General features: G+C 37.9%; 3 protein-coding genes across 4 annotated transcripts; 1 reads left to right on the forward strand and 2 right to left on the reverse strand.

Moving 5' to 3' along the window:
• Positions 1–1,058: 1,058 nt before the first annotated feature.
• Positions 1,059–5,488, reverse strand: LOC113668177 (putative peptidyl-tRNA hydrolase). 2 transcript variants are annotated; one of them, XM_089205316.1, is made up of 5 exons: positions 5,204–5,488; positions 4,654–4,867; positions 3,961–4,060; positions 3,309–3,354; positions 1,059–2,015 (listed from the first exon to the last, which is right to left on the reverse strand). In XM_089205316.1, the coding sequence occupies exons 1-5, from the start codon at positions 5,486–5,488 to the stop codon at positions 1,917–1,919; spliced, it is 744 nt and encodes a 247-aa protein (XP_089061442.1). In that variant the 3' UTR covers positions 1,059–1,916. The 2 variants fall into 2 exon arrangements, with proteins under 2 accessions (XP_089061442.1, XP_089061441.1); XM_089205315.1 differs by lacking the exon at positions 1,059–2,015 and adding an exon at positions 2,623–2,953 and having other exon boundaries at positions 5,204–5,398.
• Positions 5,435–7,582, forward strand: LOC113668183 (DNL-type zinc finger protein-like). Its single transcript, XM_089205319.1, has 2 exons — positions 5,435–5,817; positions 6,854–7,582. The coding sequence occupies exons 1-2, from the start codon at positions 5,459–5,461 to the stop codon at positions 6,984–6,986; spliced, it is 492 nt and encodes a 163-aa protein (XP_089061445.1). The 5' UTR covers positions 5,435–5,458; the 3' UTR covers positions 6,987–7,582.
• LOC149047108 (sulfotransferase 1C4-like) lies at positions 7,365–15,488 on the reverse strand. Its single transcript, XM_089205314.1, has 5 exons — positions 15,367–15,488; positions 14,159–14,307; positions 12,933–13,307; positions 9,925–10,019; positions 7,365–9,245 (listed from the first exon to the last, which is right to left on the reverse strand). The coding sequence occupies exons 1-5, from the start codon at positions 15,384–15,386 to the stop codon at positions 8,991–8,993; spliced, it is 894 nt and encodes a 297-aa protein (XP_089061440.1). The 5' UTR covers positions 15,387–15,488; the 3' UTR covers positions 7,365–8,990.
• Positions 15,489–16,501: the final 1,013 nt, after the last annotated feature.

A 16,501-nucleotide genomic window follows, 5' to 3' on the forward strand; every position in this document is an offset into this window, starting at 1 on the left:
ACATTTAACTTATTTGATTACGACATCACCAACAGCTCTGAAATTCGTCAACTCAACCATTTTCCTTTCGATAAGCTTTAAATTTTGTTAAACTTCCTATCATAGATTGACCCACCTGAGATCTTTTCGGCAGTCAGTCGGTGATGTTTCCTTTCTCCGACATGGTTTTGAGAGGACTGAGAGCACGATCTGCGCAAAGACCGCAATAGTCTTATGAACCCACAACAAGAAGACGGCATATTTCGTAAACAACTTCGTTCCTCTTCGTTTAGAAGTGACTTTAGAGACTTCGCCAGAAGACTGAAAATGTCTCAGTCAAATAAGCCGTTTAAAGCCGTACGCAGAGTTTCCTTGCCGCGGCTACGAACCACACTCGTGTTGACGCGTTAGAGGGTAAAACAAATCCGTGGGGTTTTAACGTCACGTGGGTAAAGATAAATATTCATAAACTCGCCAATTCCAGCTTTTCCAACATTAGACAATTTCAAACCTGATAATAACTTCCTTTTCACTAGTAACTACCCGTCTGTACACGAAGACAACTTCTAAATGCCCTCAATCGGTTTAAGCTAGATAGCGCTCATAGCTTAATTTGACCAAAGTCTTCGACAGGAAACAAAGAACAATGAACTTTGGCGCGCTCCAAAAATGTGGCTTCGAGGGAAGCGTGAGTTCAGGAAGCAGAACTGGAAATGGCACATTGCTCTCTTTTGCTCCCCCTCTAGGAATTGAGTGACGGAAGAGATTCAACTTTTATGCATAATAAGAGGAGCCACCACCGAACTTCTCAATAACCCTTTCGGTTTTGCAATCCTCTGTTTTTTGTTTTCTTAAAATAATGACAGTTTCTCATTCTTGCCGCACATCCTTTCGACTGTCGCGATCGGTGCCACGTGGTCACATCCTTTCGACTGTCGCGACCGGTGCCACGTGGCCAATCGGTTTGCGTTATGTCATAATATCACACAGATTCGTCTGAATAGGGTGACGCACTTACTGTGTTTTTATCGTATTTCCTTGTTTGGGTTCAGCTGCGCTGTTGTGAGTTTAGGTCTAACTCATACGATGGTCGTTTATTCTCTTATTTACAGTTTTATAGCCGTCTACTGGAGCACATGTAATCATTGTTTACTTTCTCATTTCATGTCTTGTCCCCTTCCCTTCTCCGTGCCGTGAAGGTCATTTTTCCGATTTAATAAAATTTGTTAGCCGATAGCTTATTGACAAGTGAACTTAGGTGTTAAAATAGCAAAGACGCAGCCTTGCTTCAAATTAAATTATCTTTAGTCATGCTTGTCGACGGACAGTTCTGCCACCCTTTTGGAAGGCCTCTACCCTACATCTCGCAGCTACTGCTACGCGATTGAGTTTCTCACGTGAACAGGTATCGCACTTTTTTTCTCAAAATTTTGAGATAAATGAAAAAGATTCATATCTAAGCATGATGCTTGCATCGAAATATCGCATGAATGCATACATGCTAATTAGGGGAGTCCCCTTCTTTGTCACGACATGTAGCTGCGTACCTTTATTAATTTTGTTTGGGTCTCAGCCAAAGCATTTTTTGCGTTAGTTCTGAAAAGTAAAATATGCCATCGCTAGACAGGCTTAAGACTTTCAGTCTTGTGGAAGAAATGCATTCTCCTTCTTGAAATCAAACGAGTTTTCTCACGTCAGCAAGTGAGCCGCTTGAACTTTTCTAAAAGCAATCAGTTTACCTAACTATGTAAATAAGTATGCATGCATAAATAAATGAGATTTCATTCGAAAACAAGGTTAGCCCTCTTGTGGATAATCCATCAAAGTCTGATCATACCTACGCCAGGCTGAATTCCTTTCAGCCCGCTGTAACCTAAACCAAGCCTGCCTGGGTTCTTCCAAATATCAACTGTACAAATAATGAGCAGTTCTTTACATTAATCAAGCCCCGAAAGCCGGATTCTTTCAGGTAGATCTCTAGAAGCGACAAGTGTTACGCCCTCCTTTCTCTCTTCTCGTGCTTGTCTGAATTCGCTCTAAAAACGGGGAAAATAACGTCAGCTGTACAGACTAATGTAGGACTCAGAGAGAAATTGTAGTGCTGCATTGGTGGGGGGAGTATAACGAGATAATTTGGTTTTATCAATTGAGTTGATAATGTTGATTGGCCACAGTAAAGTTGTTTCTGATGGCCAATTTACATTAAAAACTCAGGTGATGAAACTAAATTATACTGTAGAATTCGGCTCAAAATGCTCTTCGAAGTCGCTGCCCTGCCCTGTTTAATGCACAGAACAGGTACAGTTTAGAAATTAAATCGAATTGATGTTTATAGTTATTACATTTCTCAGTTTCCCCCAATCTGTGGAACCTGTATTAAGCACCATTCCCCGTGGGTGACCACTTAGTACAGGTTTGGCTATTAGTAAAGTTACATCAACTTAATGGTATATTAATACAATTTTAATGATCTTCTCTCCAATGCATGTAAATGTGCATGGCCATGAACATTTTTAGCAAAGTTACAGTATAAGTACTTGTGTACATTTCCTGTACACATCTGCTAATACAGGTGACTACTACCAAATTAAGTAGCTCTCTTATTTTCTTGAGAGGCAAGTAGACCTTTACTTGAGGTAAATAAGAAAATGAGAGTGTAAATTTATGTTGAAATTTCAAGTCTGAAATAAACTTTGTTGAAGATGCTATTAATAATGATTGAATTTTAGGAGGCAGGCAACTAAATAAATACTGCAGAGTTATGTTTTAAAAACTACTGCCCCAGCACTACACTAAAGTGGACACTCTCCTAAGATCTTAATGACTGAAGCTCCTTCATGAGGACATCACAGCATTGTTCTATTGTTCTTTCCATGACAAGCATCTCTGATGGATCAAAATTGCTCAAGACATATTCTGTCACATTATCTCTCTTGCTTGGTCTCCCTATCCCTACACGAACTCTCTTTAAGTTCTAAAATAAATAAACAAATGCACATCGAATAAGATATAACATGCATGATTTCAGTCTTGTAATACGACATCGGTAGACTGCTACCTAAAGCCAGTCATGCCAAGGGTGTAATGCTGGATTTTCATTAAGAAATGCAATAGCAGAACTGAATTTCTGTATATCTCAATTAAAAAATAGGCTGGGCCACTGAATTGTAAGTGGAGAATTTTATGTAGTATCCAGGGAATTCTCTGATCTCTAATGTCTGATTATGATGGGAGAAAAAGTTTCTTTTGATAGCTGAGCTTTGATCCTCTTTCCTTCTTCCAATGTCCACAATCACAATAAAGAATAAAAGAAAAACACAGGAACTCACATCAGAGTGAAGAGATGCAATTGCTGATCTTACTCCATTGTGACCCCTGCAAAAAAATGTTATATACATGAATTGAAATTCTGCATCCAGGTGAACAAAGTAAGATCTTCACTAAGCATTTTACATTGTCACAAATGACATTTAGTGCAAGAACTATAATTTCTTATTTCGCATACCACATGTTGTGGGAGAAGCAGTGGTCTTACAGCTGGCTCTCTCTCACTTTCTGTATGGCTCTCTCACTATGCCTCTCATGGTTGTATTGGGGTTAAATTGCCATTCCTTAGTCTAGATCTCTTGCTAAAATTAGCTTATTTTTGCTTAACATTGTCTCATTTTCATTATAAGTCAGTCTGAACTAGGGGAAATAAAAATAGCACTGATTTGGAAAAATTTAAAACACAAAAACATTTCAACTATCTGTACGCATAAGTAGAGGCAAATTGTCAATATGCTACTCAGGGTTAACTAAGGTTAAACAACTTTTACTGCCAGCTTTATGCTATAGGAACCATGATATTACATACTGTAAAGCTATAGCAGCTGACTTAGAAGGCTGGTTTGATAGGCAGCCTTATACTCTGTAAAAGCAGGTGTATTAGTGTTATACTGAAGAACATGTACATGTAGTGCTTGGTATAACATAGCTCACCCAGCACTTCCTCCATGTTTAAAACTGTACTTCCCTAAAGGTCTGTCAAGGTCATCATGAACAAGAATAACATCAGATGGGTTCACTTTATACATTGTGACTGAATAAGAAAGGAACAGTAACATGAATTACATGTTGCTGCTTGTTGAAATGTTATCAAGTCTGTGGTATCACTATTCAAGTAAATTCATCAGGTTCATAATTTGAGCTGACTGTCTACATGCCACAGTTCTTTCACAAGAATAACTGTGAAAATTAAAAAAGTAAAGTGATGCATTCTATCTCACTCCATTAGCCTGACCTGTGTGTGGGCCAAACTCTTGACAATTTTTCAAGAACTTATCTTGGCATAATATCCCTTTCTCGCTAATCTCATAGAAGAGGTTTAACCCCTTGACCCAAAGAGTGACTTGCACCAAGTTTTTTCCAACAATATCACCCCTTGAATCACACACAAAAGTAACCAGAATAAATGAAAATGATTATCAACTAAAGAAGCCCTTGGTTGTTAAACAAATTCTCCTAACCAGTATCTTTAGAAATCTATGGAGAACAGTGTGGAGAATATGCATAGTGAAGCTTAGGTGTGAGGCATAAACTTAGAGATGATATCAAGTTTTATCCCAACACCAATGTTAAATAATACCACAAATTCATGTCATAAGTTAGAGAATAATCTAACAGCCAGGGTACCTGCTTTTGAAATGCTCCTTCCATTCAAGTTCATTGCAACAGAAGGTTTCAGTAGTATAATTTCTAGGTGACCAACTTTTGTCACTGCTACGTAACCCAAAGATTGCCTATTGAAATGCCAAGAAGTTCCCAAATACTTGGCAAGAGAGTCAACTACAAGCATTCCCACACTGTGGCGGGTGTCAGGAAGGGAAAGATTACCCAAACCAACAACCTATGCAAAAACAAAAACAATTCATTATACAGTAATGTTTACCTTGACTCGCTATTGCCTGGAAATTAAACCCAATCTAGTAGTCATTTGTTTAGAACAGAAAGCTAAATAAAAACTATCTAGTGTGTGTACATTTACTGACATTAGTACTTCGCTTTACTATGTACGAGCAAGGGCAATCATAAAAAATATAATTTATCATTAGTAATAACAAAAGATCATTGACTACCATGTTTGGAACAAATCAGTTCAGTAATTAATAGCTGAAGATACATCTAGTTTCTAAAAACTTGAAAACTGATGCAGGGTTTAGTAACATAAACCACATCGACCAACCATCGAGCGTGGTTTTCTATCCTCAGACGTTTGAGCTTGACTTGCACATCGTTTGCATATGATCTTCAACGAATTCGATCTGTTGAGAAGATCTAGTACATTATATTGGGGCAGGCGAAGTGTACCTCTCCTCCACACCGCCATATGTATCAGACCTCTCCTCCATATCTGACGAGACACAAGCCCGCGCTCATACCAGCGGATGTCAGTGAGTTTCAAAACGTATTTGGTGTATGAACATAGGTAACAAGTGAAATGGCGGCCAACGTGTGTGCAAGGTCGCATCGCGTTTTAAGACAAGTATCGTGGAATCATTTGATAAGAAGACCTTTTAGTTTCAGTACTTCCTTAACTACAGCTACATCTACGAGAACGTGTTCCTTATGGCGTAGCTTTTGCAGTAAGGCGACGAATAGCGGTTGTAAACCGCTGGGGTCGATTCATCAAAGTGATAAGTTTCATCTAGTATTCACGTGCAAAGTGTGTGAAACACGATCACAGAAGCTTATTAGTAAACAGGCCTATTCTAAAGGAGTAGTTATTGTCAAATGTCCTGGATGTAACAACAATCATCTTATAGCCGACAACTTGGGATGGTTTTATGACGATAACAGGTAAATTTGCTTTACTGCTTTGAGTTAGATAGAGCCTGAGATAGAGAACTAAACGCTTATGTGACATAAACACTGCATTCTTTGGTGAAAATCCTAATTCCCCAAAGATGCATTTCCTCAATTCTACATTTAATTTAATTTAGCAGGGGGTTAATTTTGATGACTTTCGATGTATTTTTTTTCAAAGAAAAACGGTTTTTGAAAGAGTACAGCTGTGGAAACGTTTAAGTGATCCCAGGCCCCGGGACGGGGAACTTGGAACTTCGGGAAACTTGGGCTACGCTATGCTGGGCATGTGCTACTGTTCCTTAAGATCCCCTACCCTCCCCTACCCCATTATATTATATTCTTTGGCCAGTCCTAGAACCTCTTGACTGTAATCTTGCCATTTTTTATTTTTTTTTTTCTACTAACTGGAATTTTCTTATCCCCCAAAATGTCCAATAAGGTTCAACCCCATTCTAGCAACTCTATTGAAAATGAAAACCTGTGGTAATCAACCCAGTCATGAAAATGTGACCCCATCCTTTGGCACATTCTTATTAGCTTATTAGTAGAAAGTACCACTAATGCTGCCCCCCATCCACCTCCCACTGGTTCCACACTGCCCATACACACTGTGTATTACCTCTGTTTTGTTGGTATCCAATCATTTTGCCAAAAGTGCATCTGTGAGACAATGAGACAATTCATCCAAAGTCAGAATATGTTAATCCTCAGAGATCATGCACAGACTCTTCGAAACGGCATACACTGTACATGTACATACCATGTGAGTTGATTGTAAATCAACTTTTTCTTATTCAGAAACCACCTTCACATTGTCTCAGTGTTTTGTGCACATAGAAAGTCGGTTTAAGTTTAATTTCAGTCATTAACTTCCTTATAAAAGTAATAATGAAAATCCACAAATGAGTGAGTTGATACAATGCCTACCCACATATGCAAGATACATGTGCAATCACACCTGAAGTCAAGCTTGAATGGTCCATGTGATTAAATTATTACTTTAAGCCTGTTGAATGATATTTTACAGAAATATTGAAGATATCTTGGCTGAAAAGGGTGAATCAGTCAAAAGGTTGACAGAGAATGATTCCTTGGAGTTTCTTGTAAAAGACTTGGCAAACAGAATTGAAAAGGGAGAACCAAGTGAAGATGAGGATTAATTAAATTTTTTTGAGAGTTAAAAACATGCCCCACCACCTCACACAGAGGTATGTCCCTCTTAGATGGCATCATGACCAACAGCCAGAACTGTGTGTTTTATCAGAAGATGAATCAGATTTCAACTTGGAAGCTTCAGACCAGCAACAAATAGCTACACTTTGTTGTTCTACCCCAAGTACTTATATGTGATCTTTAAATGACAGATTTTATGAAGCCTCTGTAAAGAGGGCCTTTTGTGCCACTGGTACAGTCAAGGTGTTAAGTGAGTGTGCTAATTTTAGCCCCTACATAATTTCCTTTGTGCTAGTAAGGGTACTGATTAAAATCTGTGTTAATGATAACTGTTCTTTGGCTTGACAACACTCCCATACAAATCTGTACGTACTGAGTTAATTCCTGTGGGATTTACCGGTACTTCCTCAGTTACACATAATACTGATAACATGTGACTCACCTACAAGTGACAGTTTGGTAAAATCAAAGTAAAATTTATATTGTAGGAAGCAGTGACCTTTTCTTGTACAAGTTGGTTGCATTGTCCATTACTGTACATCTGTTATCACTATTAAAGAATGTTATTTGTATATTTTTTAAATATTCAAGATGCTTAACATTTCAAATTTCCCATTATATTGGTAACAGCATGGCTATATCCCCAACTGTTCATCAATAAAATGTCTACTTGATCTAACAGCCAGTAAATGCCCCAAAGTCTTAGAGCACTTATTTCCCATTTACTGGACAATCCAAGTATTTTTTTACTTCTTTAAGATTGCTGTCAACGTTAAGCAGAAGGGTAAGTCATGTCAGTTAATAATTTACTTTTCTAAATAATCTGTACTAGTGTTATTGCACCAGCCTTCCTCAAGAATTTTGCAAGTGAACTGGGCTCCTCTTTCCCACACTTTACTCTCTTCCCTACCATCAAAGTTGAAACAAGATAAGTTATCCCTCGATTGGAAGAAAATTGAAACTCACAAGCACCTCCGCTTTAATGAAATTCCACGCATACATCCATGTTGGTGGCAAATTTTTATTTGTAAATGAACTTGATTAACCTATGCCTTATCAAAAAAACTGTTCTGTTTTCCGACAAAGTTATGTTTTTATCTTCCTACTTGATCTTTTCGAACAAAGCCGTGCCGCATTCCTCCGGACCTAGTACGTAACTATAACATCAGATACAAATATTAGCATCAGTTTTCGCTTATCAGTTTATCAGTCTTGAACACATATACGTGCAGTATAACTCTGGTTTCTCAGAAACGGTCGTTGTGAGAAAAAAAAAAAGCCTTTCTCTGAGGACTAAGTCTCTCAAATGCGACAGCAATTAATTAACCCAATCAGCGATGCATTGTCAAGTGGGATACACCCAATAAGAATCCAATGTATTTCATCATCATTGAGTGAATTTTTTTTCTAATCATTACGCTTTCATTTTATTTCTTTTATCTTTTGTTCGTTTGTTTGTATATGTGAGAACGTTTCAGGTGAAGCCCTAAATAATATGAAACAAAAACTACTTTTACCAATGCCCATGTATTTCTCATTTATTATACTGAAATCAACACACCTTTGTTGTCACCTGTCGTCGTCGTACTCTGTTGCTGTTGCACTAGTAGGTTGGCTAGATTTAGAATCGATAGACCGGAAGGGAATGTGGAGCCAAGCATGGTACGGTGTTGGGAGTTTGAGTCTTAAACAGGCAAAACTTCTAAACAGGCTCAACATTATGCAATCTGCGTGTTATTTCTAGAATTAAATTTGATATAAAAACAAAAAATTTCCTCAGGCTAGAAGGTCCATGCATTTTTAAAATCTTCTCTAATAATCCCAACCCATACTGCTAATTTTATCATCAACATTTGGGTTAAATTCCTAATGGGTGCTCATTGCGTACAAACATAATCATTAAACAAAGCGCGTCTGTTATTTCAATTTGAATTTCTGTTTCATTTCGGGGCTACTACAGTGACAGCAGTTCTCTTAATTGAGCTGCAGTCTCACCATCTCCAACTCTCACTGAAAACCTTATCAAACAACTCATTCTGTTCTTCAGTGAAGTAATCTTTCCATCCTCCTACTTGACCCTTTCTAATAAAGCCATCCCCCTTGATTCCTTCAAACCAAGTAAAGTTGGTGTGACTGGAGCTCTTCATGGCGTCAAAGGACGTTTGTCTGACAATAAGGTCACGTGTTTCAGGGGAGATCTTTTTACTAAGGAACTTTGCTATCTTGTCAACAGCATCTCCTGGATCCTTAAAGAATAACATTTTATAACTAACTATTATTGTGAATCTCGCAGAATGACGCTAATAAGTTCAGGTTTTTCTGTGGTTTGCTCCAATTACTGGATCTCCAATGTGATTGGTCAAAATAAAGTTATACGTTGCTATCTTTGCATTTATTTGGGTGTTGAAACTCGCTGGAACTTTCCCTTGAAACAGGTACAGTCGGTCTTAACACATCCTGAGTGCGACAGTTTCTAGTGTTTACGACGAGCCCGTAGTGTCACTTTGATTTTGGTGGGTTTAGTTTTAGCGGTTTAACTGAAACATTGTAGCCTTGATGGAGTTCAGCGACGTTTCTTTACAAAATGGTTTAGTTGCTCACATATTAAAGAACCGTAAGAGGAAAAGCTGCATGGCGACAAACAAAATCTTATCATGCTTACATGCAAATCCATGTGAATTGTTAAAGACTTAAACTGTTTTAAATTGTCGAAAATATTGAAAACACTTGGTTACGCGAGTTCTCTTTCTGGTATCTATTTATTTCCTTCGTCCGCAAGCCATACACAAAGCCTTTGAAAATAGCCTGATTAACGCCCTGGCGAATTAAATACTAAAAAACCTTAATCCTTAAGCGAAATAGAGGGTTATATTATACATTTACAAGAGCTTTAGGATCCATAAACGGTTGACTTTGATTTCTTACCTTTATTCTGTCCTCATAAGTAAGAATCAAAATGTTAGGGTCGTCCCTTTGTTCCCACCAGCCTAACACGTGATCAAAGTGCAAACCAAACGTAACTGCAAAGTAAGCAAGAAAAAGCCTTTCATTAAAACGTACAATTTTGCTATTTATATTTCCTTCGTCCAAGCAGACATCAGAAATATTACATTCCCAGAGCTTGATTTATATTAAGTTTATAGTTTGGTAGACTCTAAACCTGCGAGTTCACTGTGATATGTTATGTTTCGTTGATGGTATGGGTGCCTTTTCCAATCGACGATCAGACAGTTAGACATAACCGGGATCTCATTGTTTGTTTGTTTGACTGTTTTCCTTGTTTAACTTATCCTCGGGTTTTTTGTCTTGAAAACTCGCGACGGACTCTCAATTAGTTTTTGAGGTCGAACCAGTTGTTTCACCTCCATTATCCGTCACTTAATGTCAGTTACGATTTAACTCCGAATTCTTACTGGTTTCCAGTAAAATGTTTATCTTTGTTTTGAGTAATTGCCACTCTACTTCGTACAAATCAAAGATAGCTGCTCTCAAACGTGTCAGCCTTGGCAGTCTTGTTGTGTTTTTTTCTCTACCGCCGTCTTACGGGTGTTGAAGTCCTAAATGTAATAACTGTCCTAAATGTAATAAAGTCCTAAATGTAGTAACATTTGGTCCTAAATGTAATAACATTTGGTCCTAAATGTAATAACATTTGGTTCTAAATGTAATAAAATTTGGTCCTAAATGTAATAACATTTGGTCCTAAATGTAATAAAGCCCTAAATGTAATAACGTTCGGTCCTAAATGTAATAAGCCTCCTATGCAGCCGTTTGAGTGCGCTAACATTGAGATGCTAAAGTGACAGCTGTTGCGTTAAAGAATCCTCTGACCAATATTCATGGCATATTGCGGGCTCGCTTATTTTAATCAGCGTCTTTTTATTTGCTAAAGACGTATGTTGAGAAGCATTGGCTACAAAACCTTATACTGATGTGCTTTTGGCATCAAATTGACGGACGCAAAGGAATGAGAACGCTGATCAATAGCTCTCTTTATATCATTGGCTCAGACTCTTAAGTGTAACAGGTTTTGACGATATACTTGTGTGATCAGTGCTGAAGTTAACAATTCATGAACCGAATTACAAGGAAAAGAAAGTCCACCGACTTATACGTTAGACAAATTCCGGGCTCGGAAGTGCATTTTTTGTACTGTCTTCCCTTGCCAGATTTGTATGGGTCTGAATAAAATGTATTCATATGCGTTATTGACCAAGCATGAGGTCAAAATGGCTGGATATTGGCCGAGTTCTTTTTTTTTATTTGCGTCTTTATGGACCGAGACTTCGTCTTCGTCTCGGTCCATAAAAAAGTTAAAAAAGAACAAGGCTAATATCCAGTCATCTTGACCGAACAAGCTTGGTCAAGAGAGTTTGTATTCTCTTGGCTTGGTCATTAAAGGATTCACTGTATAGCAAAAGATTCATTGTATAGCAAAAGATTTCGCTTTGAGAAGAATCAAGAATGACTTGTTTATTTCGAGAGCCGATAGAGAAAGCCAACTGTGTTTGCAGCACAATAAACCCAAGAGGGTCGTTTATTTTTTTCTATGTAAATGCCGACATTTTCCAAAAGTTACGAACTTTGTAAGTTTTCTTGCGTGGGATCAATACGGGGAATCCCGAGCGGGCGAGGGCGGGCCCATCGTGCCCGCTCAGGTAGCCAATCAGAACACAGGATTCACTTCATCTTACCTGCTGCTAGCTATATCATGATAAAGTGACTTACAGAGCAAGATATCGACTGACCAATCATATATTATCCCATTTCACGATCACAGGTCTCGACGTGTTGCCTTTTTTCCACGCAAAAGTCAAATTGAACCATTGAGCTACAACATTCAACACACGATGGTCAGTTGATGGTCTAATGAATCATTCATTTTTTTCCTTAAGCCCCTTAATGACTGGTTCATCAGTTCCCGAACCGAAATACTAAAAAAACATATATTTTACAGTTGATCTCAAGTTTATATTTCATTTTTTGTCTTCATCTCTTCTCCCCGCCGTGAGGGGAGAAAATGAATAGATAAATAAATGAATGAAAAAAGAAAGCTCAACAGTTTCCACTTATAGTCATATGGTACATGAACTGATTACTGAGGTGCAGTAAAGCCATAGAGGGCTACAAATGCAATATCCCAGGTTCAAAATTGAATAAATCAAGTTAGTCATTCTTAAAAATGAACTCAAAATGCTTCATTGAAATCAATTGACAATGAATAACATTGATGTGCAAAATTTCAGTAACACTACTAATAATAATGCTTTTCTTTTGGATTAACATGTGACACAGCGAAATCATTCAAACTGCTCTAAAATGGTCCATGACTACTAAAGACTTTAACACGAACGATAACATTAACAATAGCATGCTAGTTCAACATCAATTGTAGTCAATTTCCTTTCCAAAAAGTCCTAGTGATTACGCACTAATCGATTCCATCCTATTGAGCTTCCAGCCAAGCACTAGCCCACTTTGGGCTGGAAATGATTTTCTTCAACTCGATCGATAAACCGCTTAAAGGACCATACTTCGACTGCTGATATTTCTTATGTCTAGCAAGTAAAAAGACGCTGATTGATATCAGCGAGCCCGTAATGTGACATGAATACTGGTCAGCGGTTTTTTTTAGTGCGACAGCCGTCACTTTAACATCTCAATGTGGATGTCCGACATAACAACAATGCGCTGAAGGAGTTAAACTATTACATTGGAGGCTTATTACATTTAGGACTTTATTACATTTAGGACAGTTATTACATTTAGGACTTCAACCGGGAAGCCATGTTAATGAACTAGTCACATGTTTGCCTCTTCTGAAATTTATTATCAAAGGATGTTCACTGAGTTGTAGAATCAATATACCTATTATATGTCTTAATGACTTAAAGCCCTTGTTCATGAAGAATGGCTAAGGGAATGTTACTTACAGTCTCCTGTGATAAAACGTTTGAACGTCTCGTCCCAGGAAGGAATTTCCACTAAATAAGGCATGTTGCGGTGATGATGATAAAGAGACACAAACACATCTTTGGGATTGCGCACAACATATATGTATCGAGGCTTGTTAGCTTCATCAGAGCCCTTAGGGACGAAGCAATAAGGAAGATGAGTTTTGAATACGCGAGGCTCAGGGAAGCTGGTAAACATTTTCTTGGCGGACTCGGGGTCTGTTACAGTATAGGGATAAGATCTAATAGGCAGAATAATCCCTTCCACAAAAGGTATTCGTTCATCCAATCGTCGCTCGTCTATTTTACCATCATGAAGAATCTGCCATATAATTTCCCCAGTCCAAGTGGAGCCTGCGAAAAATGACAAAAGAAACCCGCAAAGTTCCAGAAAATGTACAATTCTACAATTTGCAAAGAGAAGTGTGGATCGCAGCAGAGACGTTTTTCAATCTTTGTTAAACGAATGAGGCATTACATAAAAATAAATCATTGCTATTAATGAGAAGCTAATAAGAAGCAAAAAGTTTATTTTTTTGCGCCTTGGAGAGTCAGTGCTCAATCGTTTGTGGGAAATCATTCAACTTAATTCAAAAGTACTGATAAAAATAGCCCTGTAAACATAACTGATAATTTACAGCGAGCTCAACCTACACCATGCGAGAAGGTTGGCCTGCGCAACGGCCATGTATTCCTCTCCTTACAATTTTTCTGGTTGCTACTTTCATTTATTTTTAGCGTTGCTTGTATCATCGTCGTTCTTGTTACTCTGCAATCTTGTAAAAGAAACTGTCTTATGGACATAGAGGATAAATCGAAATGGCGAAGGAGAAGCAAAACTTTGAGAAATGGGGTCGGGTCAACCGTGATCCAAGTATTTCTCACGGCTTATTCCATCCCAAATCAAACTAGAATTACTTTCGCAATTTCTTTCTGCTCCTATCTCAACTTAACCCAAACGTAGCCTTTTTGTAACATCATTATCGTGTCCTTCGTTGTTACTGTCGTTGCCGTATGAATGTGCCGGCAAAACTACTCGGAATACTCTGAATAGTCATAGTGACGAAGAGGAACCAAATAAGTACAAACCAATAACATAATAATGTACACGGCCCAGTTGACTGAAGACATCAAAACAAATCATGTATTGATTTATAGTGAGTTTCACATTTTAGAGAAAAGACCCCTGTCACTTGTAAACGAACCTGATCTTGGATATGACGTAATAAAGATATCCTCCTTTCGGGCCAGCAGTTTTAGAAGAACGTCCACCATTTCTTTTCCTACATCCATTTCTAGTGGAAGGAGAACGTCTCTTAGAAATTTCAGCGGTTTTATCCGGTCACCCATGCTTCTTTGAAGAGTTCGCAAGGGAAAAAGATTACACATGGTCAGACAAAACTTCCAGGCAGTTTTAAAACTCAGTTAATAATTGTTGATAAAACACCGTCAAAGATCTTTGTTGTGTTTAAGCAAAGAAAAACGTTTTGAATGAACGTAACTTAACCTAATCGAAATAACGTGGACAACTGGATAAATTTACCTGGGTAATTGCCTAACATTAAGCACTGAAAGGTGATCACCACAAATTATTCGCAAGTTAACAATACATAGTAAACACCAAGTTCGGGCCCTATTAGCAATCAACACCTTAATCTTGTCTTGAGGATTGTCTTAAACTCTTTTAAATTAAAAAGTTGCCTTCGCTTAAAAGATTCCCTAACTGAAATCCCTGGGAACATCTACTGAAGGACGAATATTCACATGTTCAGGAATCCATTTGTCATCGAACGAGAGTACGTAGTTGTCACCATTATCTTCAAACAACAGATATTTTGTTTGCAGTCACAAACCGTAACGCGTCACACTAACCAAGGTGGCGGCGTGCATTGTATTCGAGTTTCAAAGTTGGTTCTATGTGTTTCGATTTTTTCTAACGCTTAACCCTTACTACCCAGTTATGTTATAATTTTAAAAACCAAAAGTCATTCTGATAATCAAACAACTAGTTCCATTAATCATAGAGCATTCCTCCCTGAATAATCATGATACACATTTTTTACATTTCGTAACTCGAAATGCGTTTAAGATACTGAATTCTCCCTGCAATTACCTAAACGGGGACTTCGGTAACATGATACTAGGACATGCAACCTTACAGCGATCTATTTCCTCTGCTACGTGACGACTCGTGAGCATTAAGATTTCACATTTCAAAGTAGACTGGAATAAAACAGCAATCCTCGACGATACGCCATAAATCGATACATCTACATTGTGATTTCCTCTCGGAACGATAACTTAGACTTTTGACTCAAGTTCAGCGTTCAAACGAATGGAAAATTTCGAAACCCTAAGTGTAGAGCAAATTTTCCTCACTGAAATGGCTAGAACAGCATTAAAGAGCTCTCACCTTTCCTCGCTCGTTAACATAAAAAGTGCGTTTCTTCCAGTTCGCTCAGGGTTAACCAAATCTTTTGCTGAAGACCAGCGCGTTCTACATCACGCACTAGTGTGACAATGAGAAGGTAGTACCCAGACTCTACTGAGCTACCGTCAGTATTTTTTTAATTTTTTCATCAGAAATATACGTGACATTTCTACACTCATGATAACAAGAGTAGCTGCAAATTTTCAGGGAATTTTAATCAATGGATTTGGGAAACATAAAGAGAGAGGTGACCCGACATTTTTTCTACGTTACGAATGAAAGGACGAGTTTGGCATCGTGAGCCAGCGCTTTGAAAGTTCCAGGTTGGTCATTGGTTTGAAATGAACTTCTGACCAAAGAAATACCCATTTTGGTTCCCATGGCTACGCCATTAGTTTGTTTGAAGTAGTTGCCACCGAATGAAAAGTAATTAGGTGTTAGTACTAGTCTGGCCAGACGGAGTAGTGCTAGGTTCCTCAACAGTGCGTTGATCGAGAAAATGTCTGAGGGACCGGAGACCTTCGTCATTGGGAATGACAGTATAAAGAGATGTATATAGAGGTATATAGGTATATATATTTCACATATATTGTTTTCAAATTGCAACGTTTTTGAAAATGGCTGTATATATAGATATATAAATATATCTATTATGTGTTGTCTTAGCATACAACCTAATGGATCCCCTTTTGTTAACAGAAAATGTATATAACTCCGATGTTAGTACCCAATGTAAGCAAGAACTCTGTGTATATGCAATTTCAGCTTATCTTGGTGTTGGGATTGGAAGCCATTCAGCAAAAATATTAAAATTTTGATGCTGTCTATCCTGTTTTTGTTTTACCAGATCTTAACTTGGAAGGTATGAAAATTTATTAAAGTAGAAAGTCATTTTGTTAAGGGTAAATATCTTGAAGAAAAATACTTCGTATGCAAGATAAGCTGTATGTACTTGATGTGATTCTTTGGTCAAGTGTGACATAATGACGATGGTCAAAGATTGACAGCATGGTAATTGTCACTTTATAGGCTGATGATCAGAATTTTCCATTAGATCAGAGCTAGTTTCCAATTGTAGTAAGCTAATACGGAATAACAGACGTAGTCAACTCAAGTG

The sequence above is a fragment of the Pocillopora damicornis genome, chromosome 4, assembly GCF_964200805.1.
Source record: "Pocillopora damicornis chromosome 4, jaPocDami1.2, whole genome shotgun sequence".
Taxonomy (NCBI): domain Eukaryota; kingdom Metazoa; phylum Cnidaria; class Anthozoa; order Scleractinia; family Pocilloporidae; genus Pocillopora; species Pocillopora damicornis.